General features: G+C 36.9%; 10 protein-coding genes across 10 annotated transcripts; 4 read left to right on the top strand and 6 right to left on the bottom strand.

The window, feature by feature from the left end:
• Window positions 1-1,058: 1,058 nt before the first annotated feature.
• RHIMIDRAFT_205422 (putative histidinol-phosphatase) lies at window positions 1,059-1,964 on the top strand (the record flags this gene model as incomplete). Its single annotated transcript, XM_023606825.1, has 1 exon — window positions 1,059-1,964. One exon carries the CDS (start codon window positions 1,059-1,061, stop codon window positions 1,962-1,964), a length of 906 nt encoding a protein of 301 aa, XP_023464008.1.
• A 65-nt stretch (window positions 1,965-2,029) lies between these two features.
• Window positions 2,030-3,065, top strand: RHIMIDRAFT_239777 (uncharacterized protein; the record flags this gene model as incomplete). Its single annotated transcript, XM_023609238.1, has 3 exons — window positions 2,030-2,054; window positions 2,110-2,220; window positions 2,275-3,065. The coding sequence occupies 3 exons, from the start codon at window positions 2,030-2,032 to the stop codon at window positions 3,063-3,065; spliced, it is 927 nt and encodes a 308-aa protein (XP_023464009.1).
• Window positions 3,066-3,085: 20 nt separating this feature from the next.
• On the bottom strand, window positions 3,086-5,710 carry RHIMIDRAFT_314861 (uncharacterized protein; the record flags this gene model as incomplete). The annotated part of the gene is made up of 7 exons (XM_023614962.1): window positions 5,577-5,710; window positions 5,202-5,526; window positions 4,921-5,148; window positions 4,681-4,871; window positions 4,514-4,628; window positions 3,334-4,457; window positions 3,086-3,277 (listed from the first exon to the last, which is right to left on the bottom strand). Exons 1-7 carry the CDS (start codon window positions 5,679-5,681, stop codon window positions 3,086-3,088), a joined length of 2,280 nt encoding a protein of 759 aa, XP_023464010.1. The 5' UTR covers window positions 5,682-5,710.
• A 3,669-nt stretch (window positions 5,711-9,379) lies between these two features.
• Window positions 9,380-10,189, bottom strand: RHIMIDRAFT_245416 (uncharacterized protein; the record flags this gene model as incomplete). Its single annotated transcript, XM_023610197.1, has 1 exon — window positions 9,380-10,189. The coding sequence occupies one exon, from the start codon at window positions 10,187-10,189 to the stop codon at window positions 9,380-9,382; it is 810 nt and encodes a 269-aa protein (XP_023464011.1).
• A 575-nt stretch (window positions 10,190-10,764) lies between these two features.
• Window positions 10,765-12,932, bottom strand: RHIMIDRAFT_239780 (uncharacterized protein; the record flags this gene model as incomplete). The annotated part of the gene is made up of 9 exons (XM_023609239.1): window positions 10,765-10,839; window positions 10,894-11,144; window positions 11,197-11,706; window positions 11,759-11,809; window positions 11,905-12,047; window positions 12,096-12,254; window positions 12,300-12,606; window positions 12,656-12,765; window positions 12,817-12,932. 9 exons carry the CDS (start codon window positions 12,930-12,932, stop codon window positions 10,765-10,767), a joined length of 1,722 nt encoding a protein of 573 aa, XP_023464012.1.
• Window positions 12,933-13,240: 308 nt separating this feature from the next.
• On the bottom strand, window positions 13,241-14,081 carry RHIMIDRAFT_205398 (uncharacterized protein; the record flags this gene model as incomplete). The annotated part of the gene is made up of 3 exons (XM_023606824.1): window positions 13,241-13,693; window positions 13,741-13,936; window positions 13,990-14,081. The coding sequence occupies 3 exons, from the start codon at window positions 14,079-14,081 to the stop codon at window positions 13,241-13,243; spliced, it is 741 nt and encodes a 246-aa protein (XP_023464013.1).
• A 71-nt stretch (window positions 14,082-14,152) lies between these two features.
• On the bottom strand, window positions 14,153-15,374 carry RHIMIDRAFT_205605 (Phosphoribosylformimino-5-aminoimidazole carboxamide ribotide isomerase; the record flags this gene model as incomplete). The annotated part of the gene is made up of 8 exons (XM_023606839.1): window positions 14,153-14,225; window positions 14,274-14,337; window positions 14,403-14,453; window positions 14,500-14,598; window positions 14,646-14,722; window positions 14,773-14,876; window positions 14,924-15,113; window positions 15,262-15,374. 8 exons carry the CDS (start codon window positions 15,372-15,374, stop codon window positions 14,153-14,155), a joined length of 771 nt encoding a protein of 256 aa, XP_023464014.1.
• A 102-nt stretch (window positions 15,375-15,476) lies between these two features.
• Window positions 15,477-16,132, top strand: RHIMIDRAFT_205667 (Bis-triphosphatase; the record flags this gene model as incomplete). Its single annotated transcript, XM_023606845.1, has 5 exons — window positions 15,477-15,577; window positions 15,630-15,634; window positions 15,686-15,744; window positions 15,799-15,909; window positions 15,956-16,132. The coding sequence occupies 5 exons, from the start codon at window positions 15,477-15,479 to the stop codon at window positions 16,130-16,132; spliced, it is 453 nt and encodes a 150-aa protein (XP_023464015.1).
• On the bottom strand, window positions 15,912-17,232 carry RHIMIDRAFT_260447 (MAGE-domain-containing protein). Its single transcript, XM_023611461.1, has 5 exons — window positions 17,096-17,232; window positions 16,949-17,042; window positions 16,765-16,896; window positions 16,516-16,719; window positions 15,912-16,463 (listed from the first exon to the last, which is right to left on the bottom strand). The coding sequence occupies exons 1-5, from the start codon at window positions 17,192-17,194 to the stop codon at window positions 16,195-16,197; spliced, it is 798 nt and encodes a 265-aa protein (XP_023464016.1). The 5' UTR covers window positions 17,195-17,232; the 3' UTR covers window positions 15,912-16,194.
• A 102-nt stretch (window positions 17,233-17,334) lies between these two features.
• Window positions 17,335-18,868, top strand: RHIMIDRAFT_293692 (uncharacterized protein). The gene is made up of 2 exons (XM_023614010.1): window positions 17,335-17,490; window positions 17,546-18,868. Exons 1-2 carry the CDS (start codon window positions 17,359-17,361, stop codon window positions 18,755-18,757), a joined length of 1,344 nt encoding a protein of 447 aa, XP_023464017.1. The 5' UTR covers window positions 17,335-17,358; the 3' UTR covers window positions 18,758-18,868.
• The last annotated feature ends 30 nt before the right edge of the window (window positions 18,869-18,898 follow it).

The following is an 18,898-nucleotide window of genomic DNA, read 5'->3' on the forward strand; positions in this document are numbered from 1 at the left end:
ATAATAAGCTATGCAATAAAGCTTGAACAGCATCACTCATGTATACTTCAGATCTGATGATGAGTTATATAAAGAATAAATACTGACTTACAAATGATGAATAAACCTTATAGTCTTTGAACTAAAACACATGATCCAATGCTGACAGTAAAGCTGCACTGAGGCAAGTGGAAAACCAATGAATACAACAAGATAAAGCTTCATAATGACATGATAATAGAACTGGAATAGAAAGTTACCGCTTACTACATTAAAAATTTAATTGAATCAATCCTCCCCTGTTTGTGCTTAAATTTCAGGTCTCGAATTGACAATTGGTCAGGTACAAATCCAAATGCCATCTAAAAGAAGGGTTCCAAGAAGTCATCTATAACTAAAGGATGATGTTTTATAAATAGCAAAACCTTGTTTTTTAGTATATACACGCAAAAACGCAATGGGCATCCCACTTTATGTTCGCATGAGAGTTAAGCGAGAAACGAAGGAATGATTTGACTTGCACAAACATGAATTATACAAAGATATACCTACAAATTTTTTTTTAAAAGTGAAGCTAAAGTAACCTGAAATTTGTAGATAAAATGAAATATTACACAGATGTTCAAAGAATTCTTAGTAATTATAACTCTGCTCCTCCACCTAATTATCGATTCAATTCTTTAGATTGTATTCAATTAATGGCAGATGCGTATAATAGATCTGTATCTGTATACTTTGAAGCAGTAGGCAATATGCTGTACCTGCCATTTTGACCCAAGTCACTTGAAACCTTTGAACCAACTATGGTACCTGACAGATTGAAAAGAAATACAGAAGGCTAATTTAGCCAAGTTTCCCATCATTATTTGAACTGCCCTGTATAAAAAAACGGCGTGAAAGGCAATGGTATTTAATACCAATAAATAAAGCCTGTTGTTCTGGTGTGTCCATAGCGTTTTCGCATGTATATGTATATTTCACACTAGTCTTATTTTCGCGTGCGCGTAGTGTTTCTCAAAAAAAATAAGTGACGGGGTAAGAAATTCTGTTTCTTCTTTCTCTCTCTCTTTTTTTGGGAAATGCCATATTCATTTCACAGCCATTCAGGACAATTCTGTCATCATGGTCATGGTCTCTTGGAAGACGTAGTGAAGGAAGCTATTCGAAAAAAATTTCGTGTCTATGGTCTGACGGAACATATGCCCAGATACGCAGAATCTGAGCTTTACCCAGAAGAAATAGAGGCCAACTGCACGCCAGAGACACTCGAACAGACTTACAAGGACTTTTATGTAGAAGCAAAACGTCTAAGAGACTTATACAAGGATCAGATATCACTTTTGATAGGAGTAGAGATTGAGTATATCCATCATGACTATTGCAACTATGTCGCCCGATTGAAAGACGAGGTGGATTATGTGGTTGGATCACTTCATCATGTCAACACAGTGCCTATTGATTTCTCACCAGAATTGTATCAGAAAGCTTTAACAGAGGTCAATGGAAACCTTGTTGATCTCTTTGTGCGGTATTTTGATGAGCAATGGGCCATGCTTCAGGCAGTTCAGCCTCAAGTCGTTGGCCATTTTGATCTGATCAGGATCTTTGCTGATCCTTCTTTGGCAGATAAAGTGTTGCTTACACCTATTGTTTGGGAGTGTATCGTTCGTAACGTAGATTTCATCATTGGCTATGGCGGTCTATTTGAAATAAATTCAAGGTCTTGGAAAAAGAACTTGACAGACGCTTATCCACAAAGAGACATCATCAAGTTGATCAAACAAAAGGGGGGCAAGTTTACCTTATCGGATGACTGTCACGGTCCAAAGGATGTGGGCTTATTTTATGAAAAGATACCTCAGTATTTAATAGAAAATGGTATTGACAATGTTTATTATTTATCAAAAGAAGGACAAGGTATTGTTGTCAAGGAGCATAGAGATGTAGTAAAAGATGAGTTTTGGAATCACTTATCAAACTGGTAACAAATAAAATAAAAAGTGACTTGGAATTATCCTGTCACAGTTTGTGTCTTTTTCTTTTTTTCCTAATGTCAACCGAAGAAGAGTTCCAAGGTACAATAAAGAAGACATAAAGACTTTATAATCTAAAAAGTTTGCTTTATTTTAGAAAAGTTAAAAGCATGTTGCAAAATGTGCAACTTATATTTAGAGGAAGTAAGAGAAGAGAGAAACGTGACGGATGACAAATTTAATACAGTAACGTTCAAGGACACAATGGGTAACTAACAACAACAAAAAGGAAATGCAGCAGCTCATGTTTTGTTTTATAAAGTCAATTTAGGAAAAATTCTTTCTCATGACGCCACCAAATTTACACTTTCTTGTAAACCACCACGTAAACCAAACGATGCGATCCGAATGATTCAGGAAATCAGCAACACCGTCTACCGTATCGTCGGATTCTATCACACTATTCCGGTTTCTGCAGGCAAGACATACAAGACACAATATCGACTCGCAGTGAACGAGCTGATACAGGGCGTCATGAGCTTATGCTCTAATTTCTTGCCTGAAGAACACAAAGTGTCGTTCATGGTCCCGACCGCTGCCATCTGGGACTCGTGTAAGGAACTGGTAAAGTTACCCAAGAACAATCAAGAAGCTGTCATCCATGCCTGGCATGCACTCGAAGGAACCTTGAAGGATGCCAAGACGGAGGTGCATGAGATTGTTGCTGGTGAGGACAGATCGGAAGGGTTCGATGATAATGAAGGCTCCGATGATGAGACCGAGTTGGGACAAGAAGAACTCGAGGTGGCCAAGACCTGTGCCAAATTGGTTGATATGGCCGTCTTTGTGTTGCAAAAGATTGAACGCCGTTGTCTACGAAATAGCGAATCTGTGACATGGTTGGATGATGTGTATACGGCTGCGAGTCAATTAGTTGATGAGACAGATCTGCTGGTGTCACAAATCTATGATGAAGATGCAGCTTATATGAAGGAGCAAGTAAAACGATATATTGAGCATTCAACATCATTAGTGAAAATAGCTAAACAAGAGGCAAAAGGAGAACATGCAGATTGGTTTGCCATGTGTGAAAATAAATATGAGTCGATGTAATACATGTTTATTATATGGGGTTATTTTGAACAAGATATAGAAGGGGAAGGGGGTAACCGGGTCAAATCATTAAAGATAATTTCCTTTTTGATCTTTAAAAGTTGATTAAAATGCTTGTTAAATTGCTTAGTTGAGGTTAGGTCGATATTATTTGAAAAGACGTATTCTGTCAACCTGGGATTCTCCAAGAGAGACAATATATCCATTGGCACCTAAATAACGTGTGTGTTATTAGTGTCTCTTCCATATTTCTTTCTTTTCTTTTTACCTTTACAAATCGTTTATAATGTTCAATCATGTAAGAAATGATATTAATCTCAGCCAAGGTATCGTTGGGCGCAAGTTGATCATTTGTCGAATAGAGAATGTTGGGTGTGATGACTCGTGCCAAATTAGCAATATCCATCTTATTGTCATCTGCATGGCTTGCAACCCAATTGAGCAAGGCAAGTAGGAGCATGAATGTATCCCGGTTTGGCTTTGGAAGTAGACAAAGAGTATAGGTCAGGATGTTATCCCGATGTTGGATATTTGAATTTGCAAGGATAAACAGTTTGTACAACTTGAAGGTTAATAATGGCTCGGGAAGTTCCCTTAAAAACTTTTTTATGAATGCTGCTAATTGAATGATATGGTGTTGGTTGAAAAAGTCTAGCCAATCTTGTTTATCCGGTTGGGTATCGATTGTATCACACATTTCTTTTAACGTACGTATGTTTCCGTTCTTCCTGAATATTCCTTCTGTACGAATATCCTTTTGGGTGATGGATAATATACAATCCTTCAAGAAGTTGGGTATCTGTGCTCTATTTGAAAAGCATGAGGTCATCAAAGATACCTGGACTTGATGTGAACAAGGATGATCATAATTTAGATTTGAGAGTGAGGTACCGATGATATGTTTGGTTATAGGATGATCAATATCACCATTTGATATATGCTGCTTGAGTTTATTCCAAAGGGATGAAGGTGATTTTTTGGTTACGAGATAGCAGTCTTGTAATATGTCGTGCTCTATAAAAGATTCCATAAACAATACAGCCGTGTGCCTTAGGATCGAATCCTGTATCTGATTTAATTCAGGCAGTTGATGAGGTATTGTCCAGATGTGTTGATGATAATGTACAGCTGACATGGGAGAAGGTGGAGGTGAAGTCATCATTGGAGTTGAACTAAGATCCGTTAATGAAATGTGTAAAGGATTATGTACACTGTATGCTTTCTGAATGGTAGGTCTTGTTGGTTTTTTGCTTGTCGTTAAGGCTCTCTTGATCGATTCCATCCTGCTGATGCTTGTTTGTTGTTGTTGTTGTTGTTGTAGTTGAACATTGGGTACACTTGAACTGGTCATCATCTTTGAAAGAAAAGGTTTGTAATTATCAGACATTAGGCCTATTAAATACTAGTGTAACGCTTATGGCCGCACAAATGGGGGTGTGTAGACTCACCTTCGTTTAGTGATCGGATGGACTGGTTTAAATAATCAAGCGAATATGTAATGAATGGCTGTTTTAAGTAAAAAGAATCCAACACCTGTTCGATCACCTGCTTTTCTTTTTGTTCCTATTTATGTGTTATAATATATATATATATATTTGTTTTGTATTAAGCTTACCAGTAATAATCCTCTTTCAAGACTAGTCCTAACAAGATCTCTAAGGTAATAAAGTATCAATTTTCCCATTCTTGAGATAAATTCTTGCTCATTGTTGCTTTGGGTATTATTATTTTTGGTATGACAGACGACATGAAAAAAGGAGATGACTTGATCTAGTAATAACTGTATTGACTTTTGAAAATGAAATGCTATAAAATATATAAGTAAAGGTAATGACCAATAAGCTTATATGTATACCTAAATCATATTTTTCTGACTTGAGATAGAGTAAATCAAAGACTTGAAAGAGAATTGTGATTTGTTGTACAAGCTGTTGACAGGTAGCCACATTCTTTGCTGACAAGATATCTTTGATGATGAGGGATGATTCATTTTCAAATTGACTTAGTGTATCCCATATTTTAAATCTCTTTTGTTCATATTCATTTTGAACAGACAAGAATTGATGTTTATCATTATAATAATCTATATAATCAACGATATTAGATTGCATATTTAATAGTAATAATAATAGTAACCTTTCATATCTTCACGTCCAAGTGTAATCTGCCAATGTTTATAGATCAAATAACATTCAGTATGCCATCTTTCTTGTGATGATTCAAATATAGCTTGTCCACATCCAATACAATCAACCCCTTTAATAAGTGAATAATGATATTGACAATAAGGTTTCCCATTGTATTCAAAATATTTCTTTTCTCTATGGTGATGATAAGAAGTCATTGTACATCCAGGACATTTTGTTGTCATGACCTTTTGTTGAGTCTTGTAATGTAATTCACATAATATCAGTTGATCATCTAGTAAATAGAATTTATCTAAAACAGATACTCCACAACACTAATTATAATATTAGTCTTTTTGTCATCATCTTATTCGATACAACTTACATCACATTGAAAGCATTCTTTATGGTACAATCTACCAACGGCTCGAATCAGACGTGGATCACCTCGAACACATTCTTCTTTACAATGAAAGCATGAATAACTCATTTATGAACAAAAAAAAAAAAAAAAAAAAAAAAGAGAGAGAGAGAAAAGAAAAACAAGAAAAAAAAAAAGACATGGATGTGTGAGCAAGGATTGTCAGTGTGTCAAAATAAATTACAATCATTTATTTTTACTAGATTATTTAAACTCCATTTTCTATTTTTTACCTTGATTTCTATAATCAAACATTGACTACCCGAATTTACTTTATTGATCCGAGAAACATTCTCTTTCTTGTTTGCTTCAGCCCACTTTTTAAAAATAAATTGGCTGACTTTTTTATAAATAAACAGATAAATATTTAACCATATTGGACAAATCTCACTGGGCTTGTAAAGATGAATCTAGATAAATTCACGAAAAAGAACGTTTAACCAAATAAAGTAGCTCCGCTTTCTTGAACAGTGCACTCTTTCTCTCTAATTTTTTTATTGTTGCAGATTAGTGACACACAGCAAAAAGAGAAGTAAAGGGAATGAGATCATCAAGTTAATCAATCATATGCTCGTATAAATAACAAACAAGATAGATTACCATGATCTCTCTCTCTGTCTCTCTCTCTCTTTGTTAATCTATCCTCACGAAAAATAAGGAACCGCACACTTTCTACCCTTCTCACACCTACGATGTTCGGACTCATCCGCGGATTACGAAAAAAAAAAGTACTCAACTGTATCAAGACGGTTTATTGCTGACAAAGCTTTTCACATAAAAGACTAGTCTATAAAAAACAATCACTATTACCTTCTATGGAAATGTATTCTTTCTTACCTCATCTACAAGTTCTTTAGGTTCTGTCAATATATTTACACTATCATCATCCAAGGGCAGGTGAATTCGTTTCCGCTTTGATCTGGTCTGTCTTGACCTACTATCTAAAACACCCGTTCGCACTGGATCTAGCATGAGTCGAATCGCGGGTATATATTCTGTCATTATCACATCGTGTCGATTCATCATTCGAAGCGGCAAGATCTTTTCAACAGCCTCTACGTCTATCTCATAAGTTCGCTGTCTAGCGTCCTCGAGTTCATCCCAAAAGCTTTCATTAAACTCTGTGTTATTGGATAGATGGTTCAGGGCAGTAGCGTGGACCTGAATATCGTTTAACACATTCTCTTCTTCATCTATGACAAGATGAGTGTATCCGATGATGGAATCATCCGTTGATGTTTGTATCTTTTTTTTTTTTTTGAATTAGATTTATTAAAGTGTGTCTTGAAAAACTTACCAGCAATCGACGTTCTCTTGATCCTGCCCAGACATCTATAAAGCCGTCATTATTTAGCGCACCAAGGATATCTTCGAGACTTTCTTGAGAGCTCTCTGCCATATCTTCGTCTTCGTCGCGATGTACCACGGACTCAAAGCAGTGCACGAGTCTGTAAGTGTCAACGGCTATTTTGGAAGGTATAGACCTTGATTTGAGTTCAGTCATGCTCATCTGTGGTGAAATGGACAGATATGACTCAAATGGATGAGGAACGCCACGATAGAGTTCAAGAATTTGTAGCAACTGCCGCACGTCGCGTCCGACGAGAGCAGTAAGACAGACCAAATCAGCAGGATCCATTTGATAGCCTTCAGCATAACACACAAGCCAGAGATAGGGCAAGAGCTCTTCCAGTGGTGGAGGCTGAATATCAAGCACGGTTTGAAGATACAGCATCTCGAACGGAATTTGATCAGGATCTATGTGAAATAGGTGAATTACTTTTTCTATAGCATCTTTTGTTGAAAACTTACCATTGCATGTCATAATGATTGGTCGCTTACTCTTTTGCGATAACTCTACCACAGAGGCCCAAAATCCTTTATCTTCTTCAAAGAGCAAGTCGACCTCTTCCAACAAGATCAAGCTCTGCTTGGGTCCGTCTGCCGATCTGTTAAGGTTGAGCTTTTTATTATTATTGCCATTGTTCGACTTGCGTACAAAATTTAACAGCTGTCCCTTGCCCTGTGTTGTGTTTGTCATGCCCTTTGATGATAAGAATGGGTTGAGTCTTCGCTTCTTTTGGGGTTCTTCTGATACATTGTTTTGAAAAGTAACGAGATGGCTCTTTGTCATTTCACCCACGGCTGAGACGACATCCTTACCCGAACGACGACTACCCGAGTTGATCTCAAAGATTTCATAACCCTCTTGCTCGGCTGCCGTATGGACCAACGCGGTCTTCCCCACCCCATGATATCCAACTAAGAGGACCATGTTGGATCGCACAGTCTCTCCCTGATGTTGCTGCCTTGCTGCCTTTTTCCTGACTGCAGCCGGCGACACGACAAAGTCGTCATCGCTACTATCATCATTTTCCTTTTTTTTCTTCATCAAACGATCAAATGCGTTTGTCTTATTTTCGTCCAAGCTCAGACCATCCAAGAGAAGATCGTCATCCATCTCTTTCTTCTTTTTCTTGGTATGTTTTTTGATGTTACCTTCGTCACGACATGGTGCTGTGGCTGGTTCGATTTTCATCTGATGTAGCCAGTTCTTGAGATAGACATGGTTGTGTTTAGCGCCGACGAGCCCATCAACAGTTCTGGGTCTGTATTTATCGATCCATGACTGATTACTTTTGATGGATGGACCCAAGATCATTCGAACAAGTCGAGTGCATGACGGAAACGTGTGCCACTCTGGATAATGTCGATCGAGCCAAGCCCTGAGTTCTCGCTCGCCATGTATCTTTTTCTGTTTGGTTGTCTTGTAAGATGGCTGCTTTGGTTGTCTCTTTTTACTTTGAAAGCAAGATATCGATCTTGTGTGAATGAGTTGTTTGATGTGATGAGCATTTGTGACTTGATGTACTCGTGTCAATTCGATCGCATCATCTCGTCTGATTGGTGGCCAATGGGCGTGCTTGTAGATGTTGCGATCGAGACGAGCAAACTCATGATCAAAGCGACCACGGACTGTTTTTTTACTTTTGATAGGTCCGTAAAAGTCAAACTCTTGTTCTTTGGACAGCGCTGCACTTTGTTCGTAGGGTCGTAATAACGGGTTCGAACACTGGGATTTCAAAGGCTCTTCAGACAATAGTTTGGGTACTGTCGCAGGAGGTCGTTTGGTGATCACAAAGGGTTTTTTCTTTTCAACCTTTTCTTCTGGAATGGTCGATTCTTTCTCTTTTAGATCTTGTTGCTTTTGAGCGAACAAAAGAGTTGTCTGCCTTGTCTGTCGTGTGGGTGTGTCTACGATGGGTTCTTCAGCATGAGTAGGTTTGGGTCGTCTTGGCTGAAAGAAGGGATGGAGTTTACTTGACTCGCTCATTGCCCAAAAAAGAGAAAGAGACACAAAAAAAAATGTGGGCGCGCGTTAATATTTATTAAGCCTATAAATTTTACGCGTTCATGCTCTCTTTAAAAAGAGATAGAAGGGATTATTTATATGTATGCAGCAATGGAATTCTAATGGGTATCGCTTTTCGTTTCTTATGTACTTGCGTCATCATCATCATCGTCTGGCGTGTAGTTGGATAAGACTCTACCTATTATTTTATATTCATATTTAATTGATTTTTCGCCTTGTTCAATCATTTGACTTGTCATTTTCTTTATTGTTTGAAATAGTTCATCTTCTTCTTCGTTGTCGTCGTCTTGATCCGTTGTCTGTTAAAGAAGGTTAGACTGTATAATAAATATAGAAATATATACTTGCGTTATTTTCTTTCATTGTGTATTGTTGTACGTGTGTAAGGATAGGATCAACATGGTCCGTTGTCCCCATGGTTTGCTTCTTGAGTTGTACTATTTGTTGTGCCTGCTTTTTCACTGTTTCTTCCAACATGGAGTTCACTGCCAATAATGATTTCAATGATAGTTCCAAATCTTCTATCTACACGACTAATAAGTATATGCATATTCTCTTTAAGGTATTCACTTGCCTTCCTATTTGTTCTTGCCTCATTCACTTCATCATCCTCTTCTTCTTCCTCCTCCTCCTCCTCCTCTTCTTCTTCTTCTTCTATGTCATCCTCTACATCTTTATCTGACGAATCCAATTCATCATCCGTCTCGTATGATTTAATCTCTTCCTTCACTAGTAACTGATCTTTATTGAATAGGGTATGCTGTGGTTGTGGTTCAATGAATGTTTTGTTATTATTGTTAGGGGTATTAATAGGGCCCAAGACAGAACGGACAAGACGAGGTCTAGTAGTAGCATCTGAAATGACAGGTATAGTAAATGATTTTGTCATCTTTTGTAATGATGGTGGTTTATAAATCTCAACAACAGGTCTATGTGTATTATTATTGCTAGTATTGCTAACATTGCTATTGCTGCTACTATTCGTACTTGTACTTGCATTATACAGATTAGGTTGTTTTTTATGAGGTGAGTATATGTTGAATCCTGGCTTTTCGACAATGGTTGTTGTTGCCACTCTGGGTTTCCTTTGAGATGCCACTGAATTAGATGATCCTGTTGAAATGACGGAAGGAGGGCCACGTTTATAGCTCGGCCTAATAATGTTGGTTGCCTTGGGTTGACTTGGCTCCCTTGAAGTCTTCATTATTGATAAATTATATATATAAAAGAGAGAGAGAAAAATGATATAAAATAATAATAAATCAGAATTTTTATTTGGAAAGGGATCTCCATGGTTACAATGTTGTACACAAGCTCATCAGTTGTGACAAGGTCATATCATCAGATAGTTTTGAATATATCCTGTATCGATAGCTTTTGTTGCGGCATCTAGGGTAACTGGTGTTACATCCAAGTGTTTTCTTTGCAGAATTTACACTCCTTGCCTTTCTTTTATAGAATGTCTCCCCTTTTCTTTTTAAAAAAATGTGACATGAGCATTATTTTGCCTTATTCTCGACTATTTTAACCAGCACATTTCTCATTATGACTCGTCTTGCCCACTCTACTTGTGCGGTCTTAAGGTAAGCATAGAGGTGAGGCGAGTATATGCTCTTAATATCGTGCTTGATAACAAATACCTTGCTGACAATAGACATCAATGATATCACAAATACGTACAAATGAAATAGGGCACTACAGGAGAGACTCAAAAAGAGTTACCAACATCACTGACGTTGCTATTTCTGATAGCAAAAAAAAAAAGGGGGGAGAGCGTATTTATTTTGTACTTGCTAGTTCAATTAATTCTTCAATAATCTTGACAGCGTCTGTTCTTGAAATGTGGCCAAACATCTATACACATGATCAATACACACGAAATGCGTTCGTCCTTTTCTTTATGCATACCTTGAATTTTCCGTCTCTACGTATACCCAAATTGGTCGTCGTCAGTTCATTCAAGGTCAATGCGCTCATATTTATCTTTGTGATACTAAACAAATGATCCTGCAAGGCAAAAATGAAATCTTCCTGATTTTTCAATTTCTTACACAACTTGACCACTTCCTGCGTCTTTAGTTTCACTCGGATCGTCGATAGCTCCTTCAGATGTGTCACATATTCCAATTCAAGTGAGTGTTGAACAGTTCGCATGGGCACTATAATCGTGAATGAGTATATATATCTATACGACTAGTAACGATATCTAACCTTTGACAACTTCATCCTCCAAAGGCGCCAGCTCAAACAATGTGCTGACCCATGTCCGGATGATACTATGAAAAGTGGGCGCAGGAACCAAAAGATCATCAAATTGGCATTGATAGCTCTTTTTAAACCATTCGAGTACTTCAGTCGCAATGATCGTCTTGGATCGGTAAAGCATCAATGGGAAATAGGTGAATACATCTTCTGTGGATGCAACGGTGGCAGGAATAAGAATAAATAGGTGATGAGTGTCTTTGGCGTCATTGGCTAATCGTAAGGTGATCTTGACTCGGATCGGATTTAGTTGAAGTTCGGGTATAGATAGGGTGTCAAAGCGAAGATTGATCAGTTCACCTCGTGCATTCTCTTTAGCTTTTCGACCATGGATCGATAGCTGAAGACCAGAAGCTAGATGAATGGCTAAGCTGGTCGTTTTGGCTGAATGGGATTCACTATCGAAATGATAAAATGGTGAACATCGGACGAGATTAAATGACTTGTTGGCCAATTCAACTGTATAATTTGTCAGTTGTTTATTCTCTTTCTTTCCTTCTTTCTTACTTACCAAGACCGTCCATTGAAAAAGACAGTCTATTACTTTCTTCCAACGCACAGACTAGGAAATAACAAGTCACGTGAATATGCTCTCAAAATCACCTTATTTTTTCTTCTGGTGTAACATAATATCAATTTATTGAAAAGAATTTTTACAAATGAACCGAGGCATATCAAGGAATGAAAAAGGAGAGCATACATCATTCTCTTGTTGTTGTTGTTGTTGTTGTTGTTGTTGGGCCATCTTTTCTTGCCTAGCAATGGATCTAGAGTATCTTAGACCACATGCATTGCATAAACTATAAATATAAAGTCAGTTTTGGGGATGAAGAAAGTAATAAACTTACGTTTTATGTCCACTGGGTCCTCTTCTCCATTCAGGGCTAGATTGAGTACCGCAACTTTGACATTTATAAGTAGCAGTTACCAAGTCTTCAACAGACATAGATTTTTGATTGTATTTTGAAGGTTTCTTTAAAGTAAACTTGGGTATCTTGGGCGTAGATCTGCTTGTTATAAGTCATTGTTTCTAAATGAATTGTGTAAATTACCTTTTGGTGATAATGAATGATAGACTACCATAATCAATGCATAAACTCTGAAGACATAAACCACTCGGTGTCAACTTGGGAGGCTGTTGTACACAACGGAAACAGGATACAATGCTTGGTGATACAGCCGGACGGTCATCTAGGCTCATTTCGTTGGGATAGTGATCGGGCCATGACATGATGACCGATTGTGTTTGATTGTCCAGAACGTGAAATATTCTTTCTTGTGTATGGTGAGGATGATTTTCAAATGCCTGTATTAGACGATCACGTTGTGTGGTTGAACATGCCGTTCCACATATTGAGTCTACGATGTCCGTATAAGTTGAGGATGACGTTACCATAGCTACTGTTACCTTTTTCTTGGTGAAAGAATGCTAATGCCAAGTCGTCTGTGGCTACATACATGATGATATCCACAATGATCCATGAATAATAATTGTTTACATAATCTCTGAGTCGACATCTACTTTATGTTAATAACTTGTTCTTTAATAAAAGGATTTGTATATATAACCTTGTCACTGATCCTGCTAATAATTTTGATTTTATAAATTGACAAAGATCTTTTTTAGCCAAAGTTATTTCTTCAGGATGAATAAGATCAAATAATGAAATTCCATTCAATTTCATATCGAACGAATTATAAATAAACTTTAATTTATGATGACTTAGTATTGCCCACATACACGCGTTCATCTCTCTCAAAGTTTATTTTTTTTTTTAAAAAAAAAAAAAAAAGAAAGGGGGGAAAAAAGAAAAAGGAAAGTTAAAAAAAAATAAAAAAAAATGATTTATTACCATGGAAACAACTTTAACATTTGTGAAAGATAATAAAGAGAGACAAAAAAAAAAGAAACTCCCTTAAATTTATTTTTTTTCTTCTTAATTGCAAACATTGTGCATCCAAATATATGTATTTTTTTTTTCGATCAAAAGTGTTACAAAGAAGACATCGTAACATCTTCGTCTACATGATTCCCATTTTCATCTCGTACAACCAAGTCTGCTTTCACCCAATTTTCAATTCTTGGATAATTCATCCTTTCGTCTAACTGTTCTTGACTCCAAGCCAGCATTTTGAGTAAATTGGGCAACTTGGGATCCTTTTCTTGGGATTGGCTGATCAATATCGCCGCATTTAGCTCACTCGCTGTCTTTTGTCGTTGTCCGGGATGAAGTAACTCTTGAACGGGACTATCGATGCTGTCTTGAAATGCTAATAATGCCATCGTACGCTCAAGTTCTTCTAAAAATTCAGGATGTTCTTCTCCTCGTGGTGCCATTTCTTCTGTAGCAAACTCGAGTGCTTCCTGAAACGAGCCTTGTCGAATCAACTCAATCAGTCGTTGTTGTTGAAGGTGGAAATAGAGTTGTGGGTTGGTATCTAAAATCTAACCAAGGGTGTTATAAAAAATAATAATATAATAATAATAATAACCTCTGGGTTTAACTCATTCACTAAATCAATAGCTGTGTCAATGTCTCCAGATTGAACAGCATGACGAATGTCCATTCTTTCTTGAATAGACTGCAAATCTACTGTAGGTTCTAAACCACTCTCAAGACTAAACTGTTCTGCAGCATCCTTATATCCTTCGACAACCAAGTAATTCATAACAAGTTGATTAAGATCTCTAAAATAAAGAGTCAGCTATATAATCACTTGCTTTTGTTCCTATCTTATTACTGTTTATTCACTTTGACTTTGGCCAGTCGTTGTTCCCATTCTTCCTTTGAAATTGTCTTTTTCTTTTTGTCGATGTTTGCTGCTGAACTCATTTAGTGTAAACAACAAAAGAGGAAAGGCAGAAAGAAAAAAAAATATGTAGAGCGGAAAATTAATTTGATTTTCATGCATGTTCTTTATTCCAACGCACGCACTCTTCAAATGTAACTCCATTTCCACCAAAGATGTCCAAGGCACTGTCAAGTATTAAGGATACGGATTTATTTATTTATATATATTCTTACCTTCCAAAGGTTAAATCTACTTTACCATTGGATAGCTTTTCTACGAGTGCTAAATCTTCAAGACCTAAAAATAATGATATGAATTAAAATAGTATAATAAAGGGGGAAGGGAGGGATTTAATGCCTTACATCTTCCACCTCCTGCATAAGTTGTAGGAATGGTAACCCATTTACCCAAACCTAGGTAACAATAAGAACTATTTTCTTTAATAAATATATTAATTACTTGAAACCAATTCCTGATCAATGCCACGACAAAGTCCTTCTACATCAGCAGCATGGATAAGGAATTCACTACAATATTGACTCAATACATCCAATGATTCTATATAAAGTTAGTTATTATCTTTTTTTTATATATCTTTGTTTTACCCTTGTTTACTTCCATATCTGTCATCGTCTGCCATTTGTTCATGGCCACGATCCATTTGTCATCTTTTCTTCGGCAACTACAAGGTACACAGTTGGTATATTATGTTTATTTTACATATAATATTACCTAACATCTACAACAAGCTTGTCTTTACCAATACGCTCGCAGAGTTGCTTTAATCTATCCAACGAGAATTTTCCATTGGGAAACAACCAACTGGTGACAATGACCTAAACAAATGTAAGTCTTTATCATTCCTATTTATATAGTATATTACTTTAGATGCTCCAAGAGATAACCAATATTCAGCATTATCAATAGTGATTCCACCACCAACTTGAAGTCCACCTGGCCAAGTTTGTAGCGCTTCCTTGGCTGCTTCATCGTTGTTGGGACCAAGCTTGATGACATGACAACGCGTTATATTATTGTCCTTGTATAGCTTAGAATAGTAACTAGGTTTTTCTCTATTTTTTTTTTTTTTACACAAAATAACAACAAGATGAATCTATCTGGTTCACATGGAAACGGAACTAATTTGTGTGTGTGTATATTTTTTTTTTTTTTTTTTGATAAGTATATATTTATGTTGTTGTACATATGCCAAAAGCTTACTCTGAGACAAAGTTGGTTGTTAATGTTTCGGGTGAATGATCAACAAGTGAACCGCCTACGATCTGCTTGACTTTTCCATGATGAAGATCGATGCATCCGTTAAACCGTGTCATTTTAAAGAAAGAAAAAAGGAAAAAAAAAAAAAAATGACAGCTTTTTTGCGCGGGAAGTTATTTTTCTGGTGCTCTTTTTTTTTTTCTTTGTTTTATTCTGGAATGACTATTTACAAGTTTGGCCCACATCTCATCAAGGAATCTCAAGTTTTTTTCAAGTCCAAATTGACTATTGGTATTATCAACTTGAAACCTATTGCTCCGTAAGTGATTTTCTCGTATTGCTTTGTTTTGGGCACTAATTTTTTAATTTAGTGGACGTAAGTGAGGGAACAATAGTTACTAAAGATACAACTGACTCTCTTTTCTAGATGTTCTAGTAGTACCAAAAAGGAATACACCTCGACTAAAAGACTTGACAGAAGAAGAGGTATATATATTTATATATAAACAGTATGAGAGAGAGAACCAACTTCTTTATAAGATAGTTGATTTCATGTTATCAGCACAAAAGATTGGCAATGTTCTTGAAAAACACTACCACGGAACGTCACTGACCATGACCATTCAAGATGGTCCTCAAGCTGGACAGACAGTAAGATATCTTTGTATATACAACGCATGTTTATTAACATAGTCAGGTTCCTCATGTTCATATGCATGTCATTCCTCGTAAAAAGGGTGATTGGGCTAATAATGATGATGTTTATGAAGAATTAGACAAGAAGGGTGTCGATAATGAAGAAAGAGAGCCACGAACTGAACAAGATATGGCACAGGAAGCAGACCAGTTGCGTCCTTATTTCCTAAGTTCATAACCTGCTGCTTGGTATAGATTACGTACAAGCTCCGTCTTTTCTTGCCCTTCAACATTATAAAACTATATAAAATTAAAAAAGCATGCATATACCATATCAAAAGCACTTACGCTCGAAATAAACTCGACCATGTTTTGAGCAGGTATTTCCGTATAAGCTCTGGGCCCCCATTGAAACCTATATTGAATTTCCTCTCCATCTTGTTCATCTAGTTTTATCTTTCGGATATATTGATTCTTTACAAATGTATCCATTAGTTGATCTCTATCTGGTAATGGTTCTTGACCATATCGCGTCACTTTGAGACGATCTAAATGTTCAAATAAATCATCTAATAGCAAGATAAATTCTCCCGTTTTTGCAGTCTTTATCTTTTTACTTACTGCTATCCATCTCACGCTCATGAATGAAAAGTAAAGCAAGAATGACATAAAGTACACCTGTGTTTACATAATCTTCTGTCGATCTTTTTACAATGTCTGGAAGAATAAAGTGTTCCTTCATGATGTTTCGTAAAATATAAACACCTGACGTACCGCCTCCTGTCGTTCTTCTCTGTGTGGATGATTCAGCCTGTGTTTGGGTATCTGCTCAAGGTGAGTATGTATAAATAGATATTATATCATAATTACCATATTGATGTTGTTCATCCACACTTTTATCTTTGAGTATAGCTTCCTGAAGTTCATATCCAAAGATAGTTCTCAATCGTTGATTGGCTTGGTCAAGTAAAGTGTTGAATAGTCGCTTATTATCAGGGGTTACTTTTTAAAAAATGATTAATGGAACAGCTTGAATGGGTTTTGATGACCTTACTTATTTTATTGATATTTTCTCTTCTGATGTTAATCTTTTTGTATTCACAAGCCAAAACATATCGACAAAGTGCCTTTACTTTACGTTCTATTTCCTATAAAATGATTCAATATTTGCTGTGACATGTTCTATTCCTGGCAAGATTACTTCATCGCTTCCTTCATTAAGAGTTTTTATTCTTTGAGAATGAACTGAATCTACATCATTGTCTTGTTGACGTGGTCTTTTTGATGATTGTGTTGACATTAAAGAAAGAAAAGAAGTGTGACACTCTTAAAGTGCAGTCATTTGGATATTACTAAAAAATAGAACCGGAGTTTTGCAGGACTGTGTAACGACGTCAATCCTGCATATCAAGATAACCAGTTTCTTTTCTTTCTTTCTTAAATGCTTTCTCTTTCTTTTCTTAAATGACGATTTCAAGATTGAACAACGATTGTTTACAGCTAGTATTTGAAGCATGCGATGGTTGTCCTTGGACCCTGCGTGCGATATCACAAGTATGTCGTCAGTGGTATTCTATTTCACGTTTACCTTCTGTCGTAAGTTTTTTTGCTTTTATTTTTGTAAGCACACACTTATATGCATATTTTACAGTGGCGAAAATTATTGATTGACAGGCCAATGTACCATGCAGCCTATGTTCGACTATTGACATCCAAACAACCTCTCTTGACTGCTGTCACTCATCTCACTGTAGCTAAACCGAACGAGACAAGGCACGCCCACTTTGCGCCATTGCCTTTTGAGTACTTGCCTTCTGTCACACATCTGGAGACACGTAATCTGTGTTTGGCAGAGATCGCATACTTGTCACACCAGCTGAATAGACAGCAACTTGTTTCGATCATCTGTCATCGTATCGAGACATGGTGCGACACAAAACGATTCTGTTTCCAGTTGATCTATGAGCATCCACAGCTCAAACAGGCACACCTAGATTTTGCCGAGGACGGTAACTCGGGGTTTGCGTCTATCCTCGAGCTTACGGATAACACAAACCAGGCACCACATATGCACCAGTTCACACTGACGAGTATACGAGATGGTAGGAGTATTGAACAAAAGAGCATCATTAGCCGAATAGAAGAAATCGAAAATGATAGTGATGAGGAGTACTACCCGGATGATCCTGAGGTCATCGAACGTAAACGTCATGCACTCCTGCAGGCCTGGCAAGACTTGGAAGACATCATTGCCAAAAAATATAGTCCACTGACAAAACTCAAGTATTTGACACGGCTCGAGTTTGGATTCTGCAACTCATGGACGTCTAAAGTATGGCTCGAGTGTTTTTATCCCTTGACTTCATCAAGGTTACAGAGCCTCAGTCTGCACGGCTGGGACCAACTGGGAAAACTGGGCAAGATCGGATGTCAAAGCATGACGATGCAACCGATCCGATTAGAAGCAGAGAATGCGATCACAACTTGCTTTGAGGCTATACCCAATCTTCGTTACCTTCAGCTTGTTGATTTCAGTATAGGTCTTGGCCTTCTCAAGGCGTCATCAACAGCATTGACCTCTGTGGATTATCTCGAGATTGTTTTTACCAAATTGTTTGTCAGGTTCTTTACTGAACCCGCTGATGTATGGTTGCTGATAGGTCCACTCAAAGAGTTTGTTCTCAATGTGTTTAAAGAAAAGAAACCAAAGAAGAGGCGTGTGTGTATCTGTTTGCATCGTCAATTGGTTAAAGAGATTGAAAAGAATGAGTTTTTTAAAAACGAGTCATTTTTTGAAAGTATGCGTGAGTGTCTCGAGAAAAATAATGTGGCCGTTGACTATGTTTTGTTGCCAGGACGATGAAAATAAAATTGATATCTTTTTTTTCTTTGCTAATATGACGAGCGGAAATCAAAAATATGATGAAGAGATGAAGTCAAACTGACTTTGCTTCATTGAAAAGGACGCTTTTGCTCTTTTTTTTTTTTAAAAAAAAAATATTTA

Source organism: Rhizopus microsporus (assembly GCF_002708625.1).
Source record: "Rhizopus microsporus ATCC 52813 unplaced genomic scaffold scaffold_14, whole genome shotgun sequence".
Taxonomy (NCBI): domain Eukaryota; kingdom Fungi; phylum Mucoromycota; class Mucoromycetes; order Mucorales; family Rhizopodaceae; genus Rhizopus; species Rhizopus microsporus.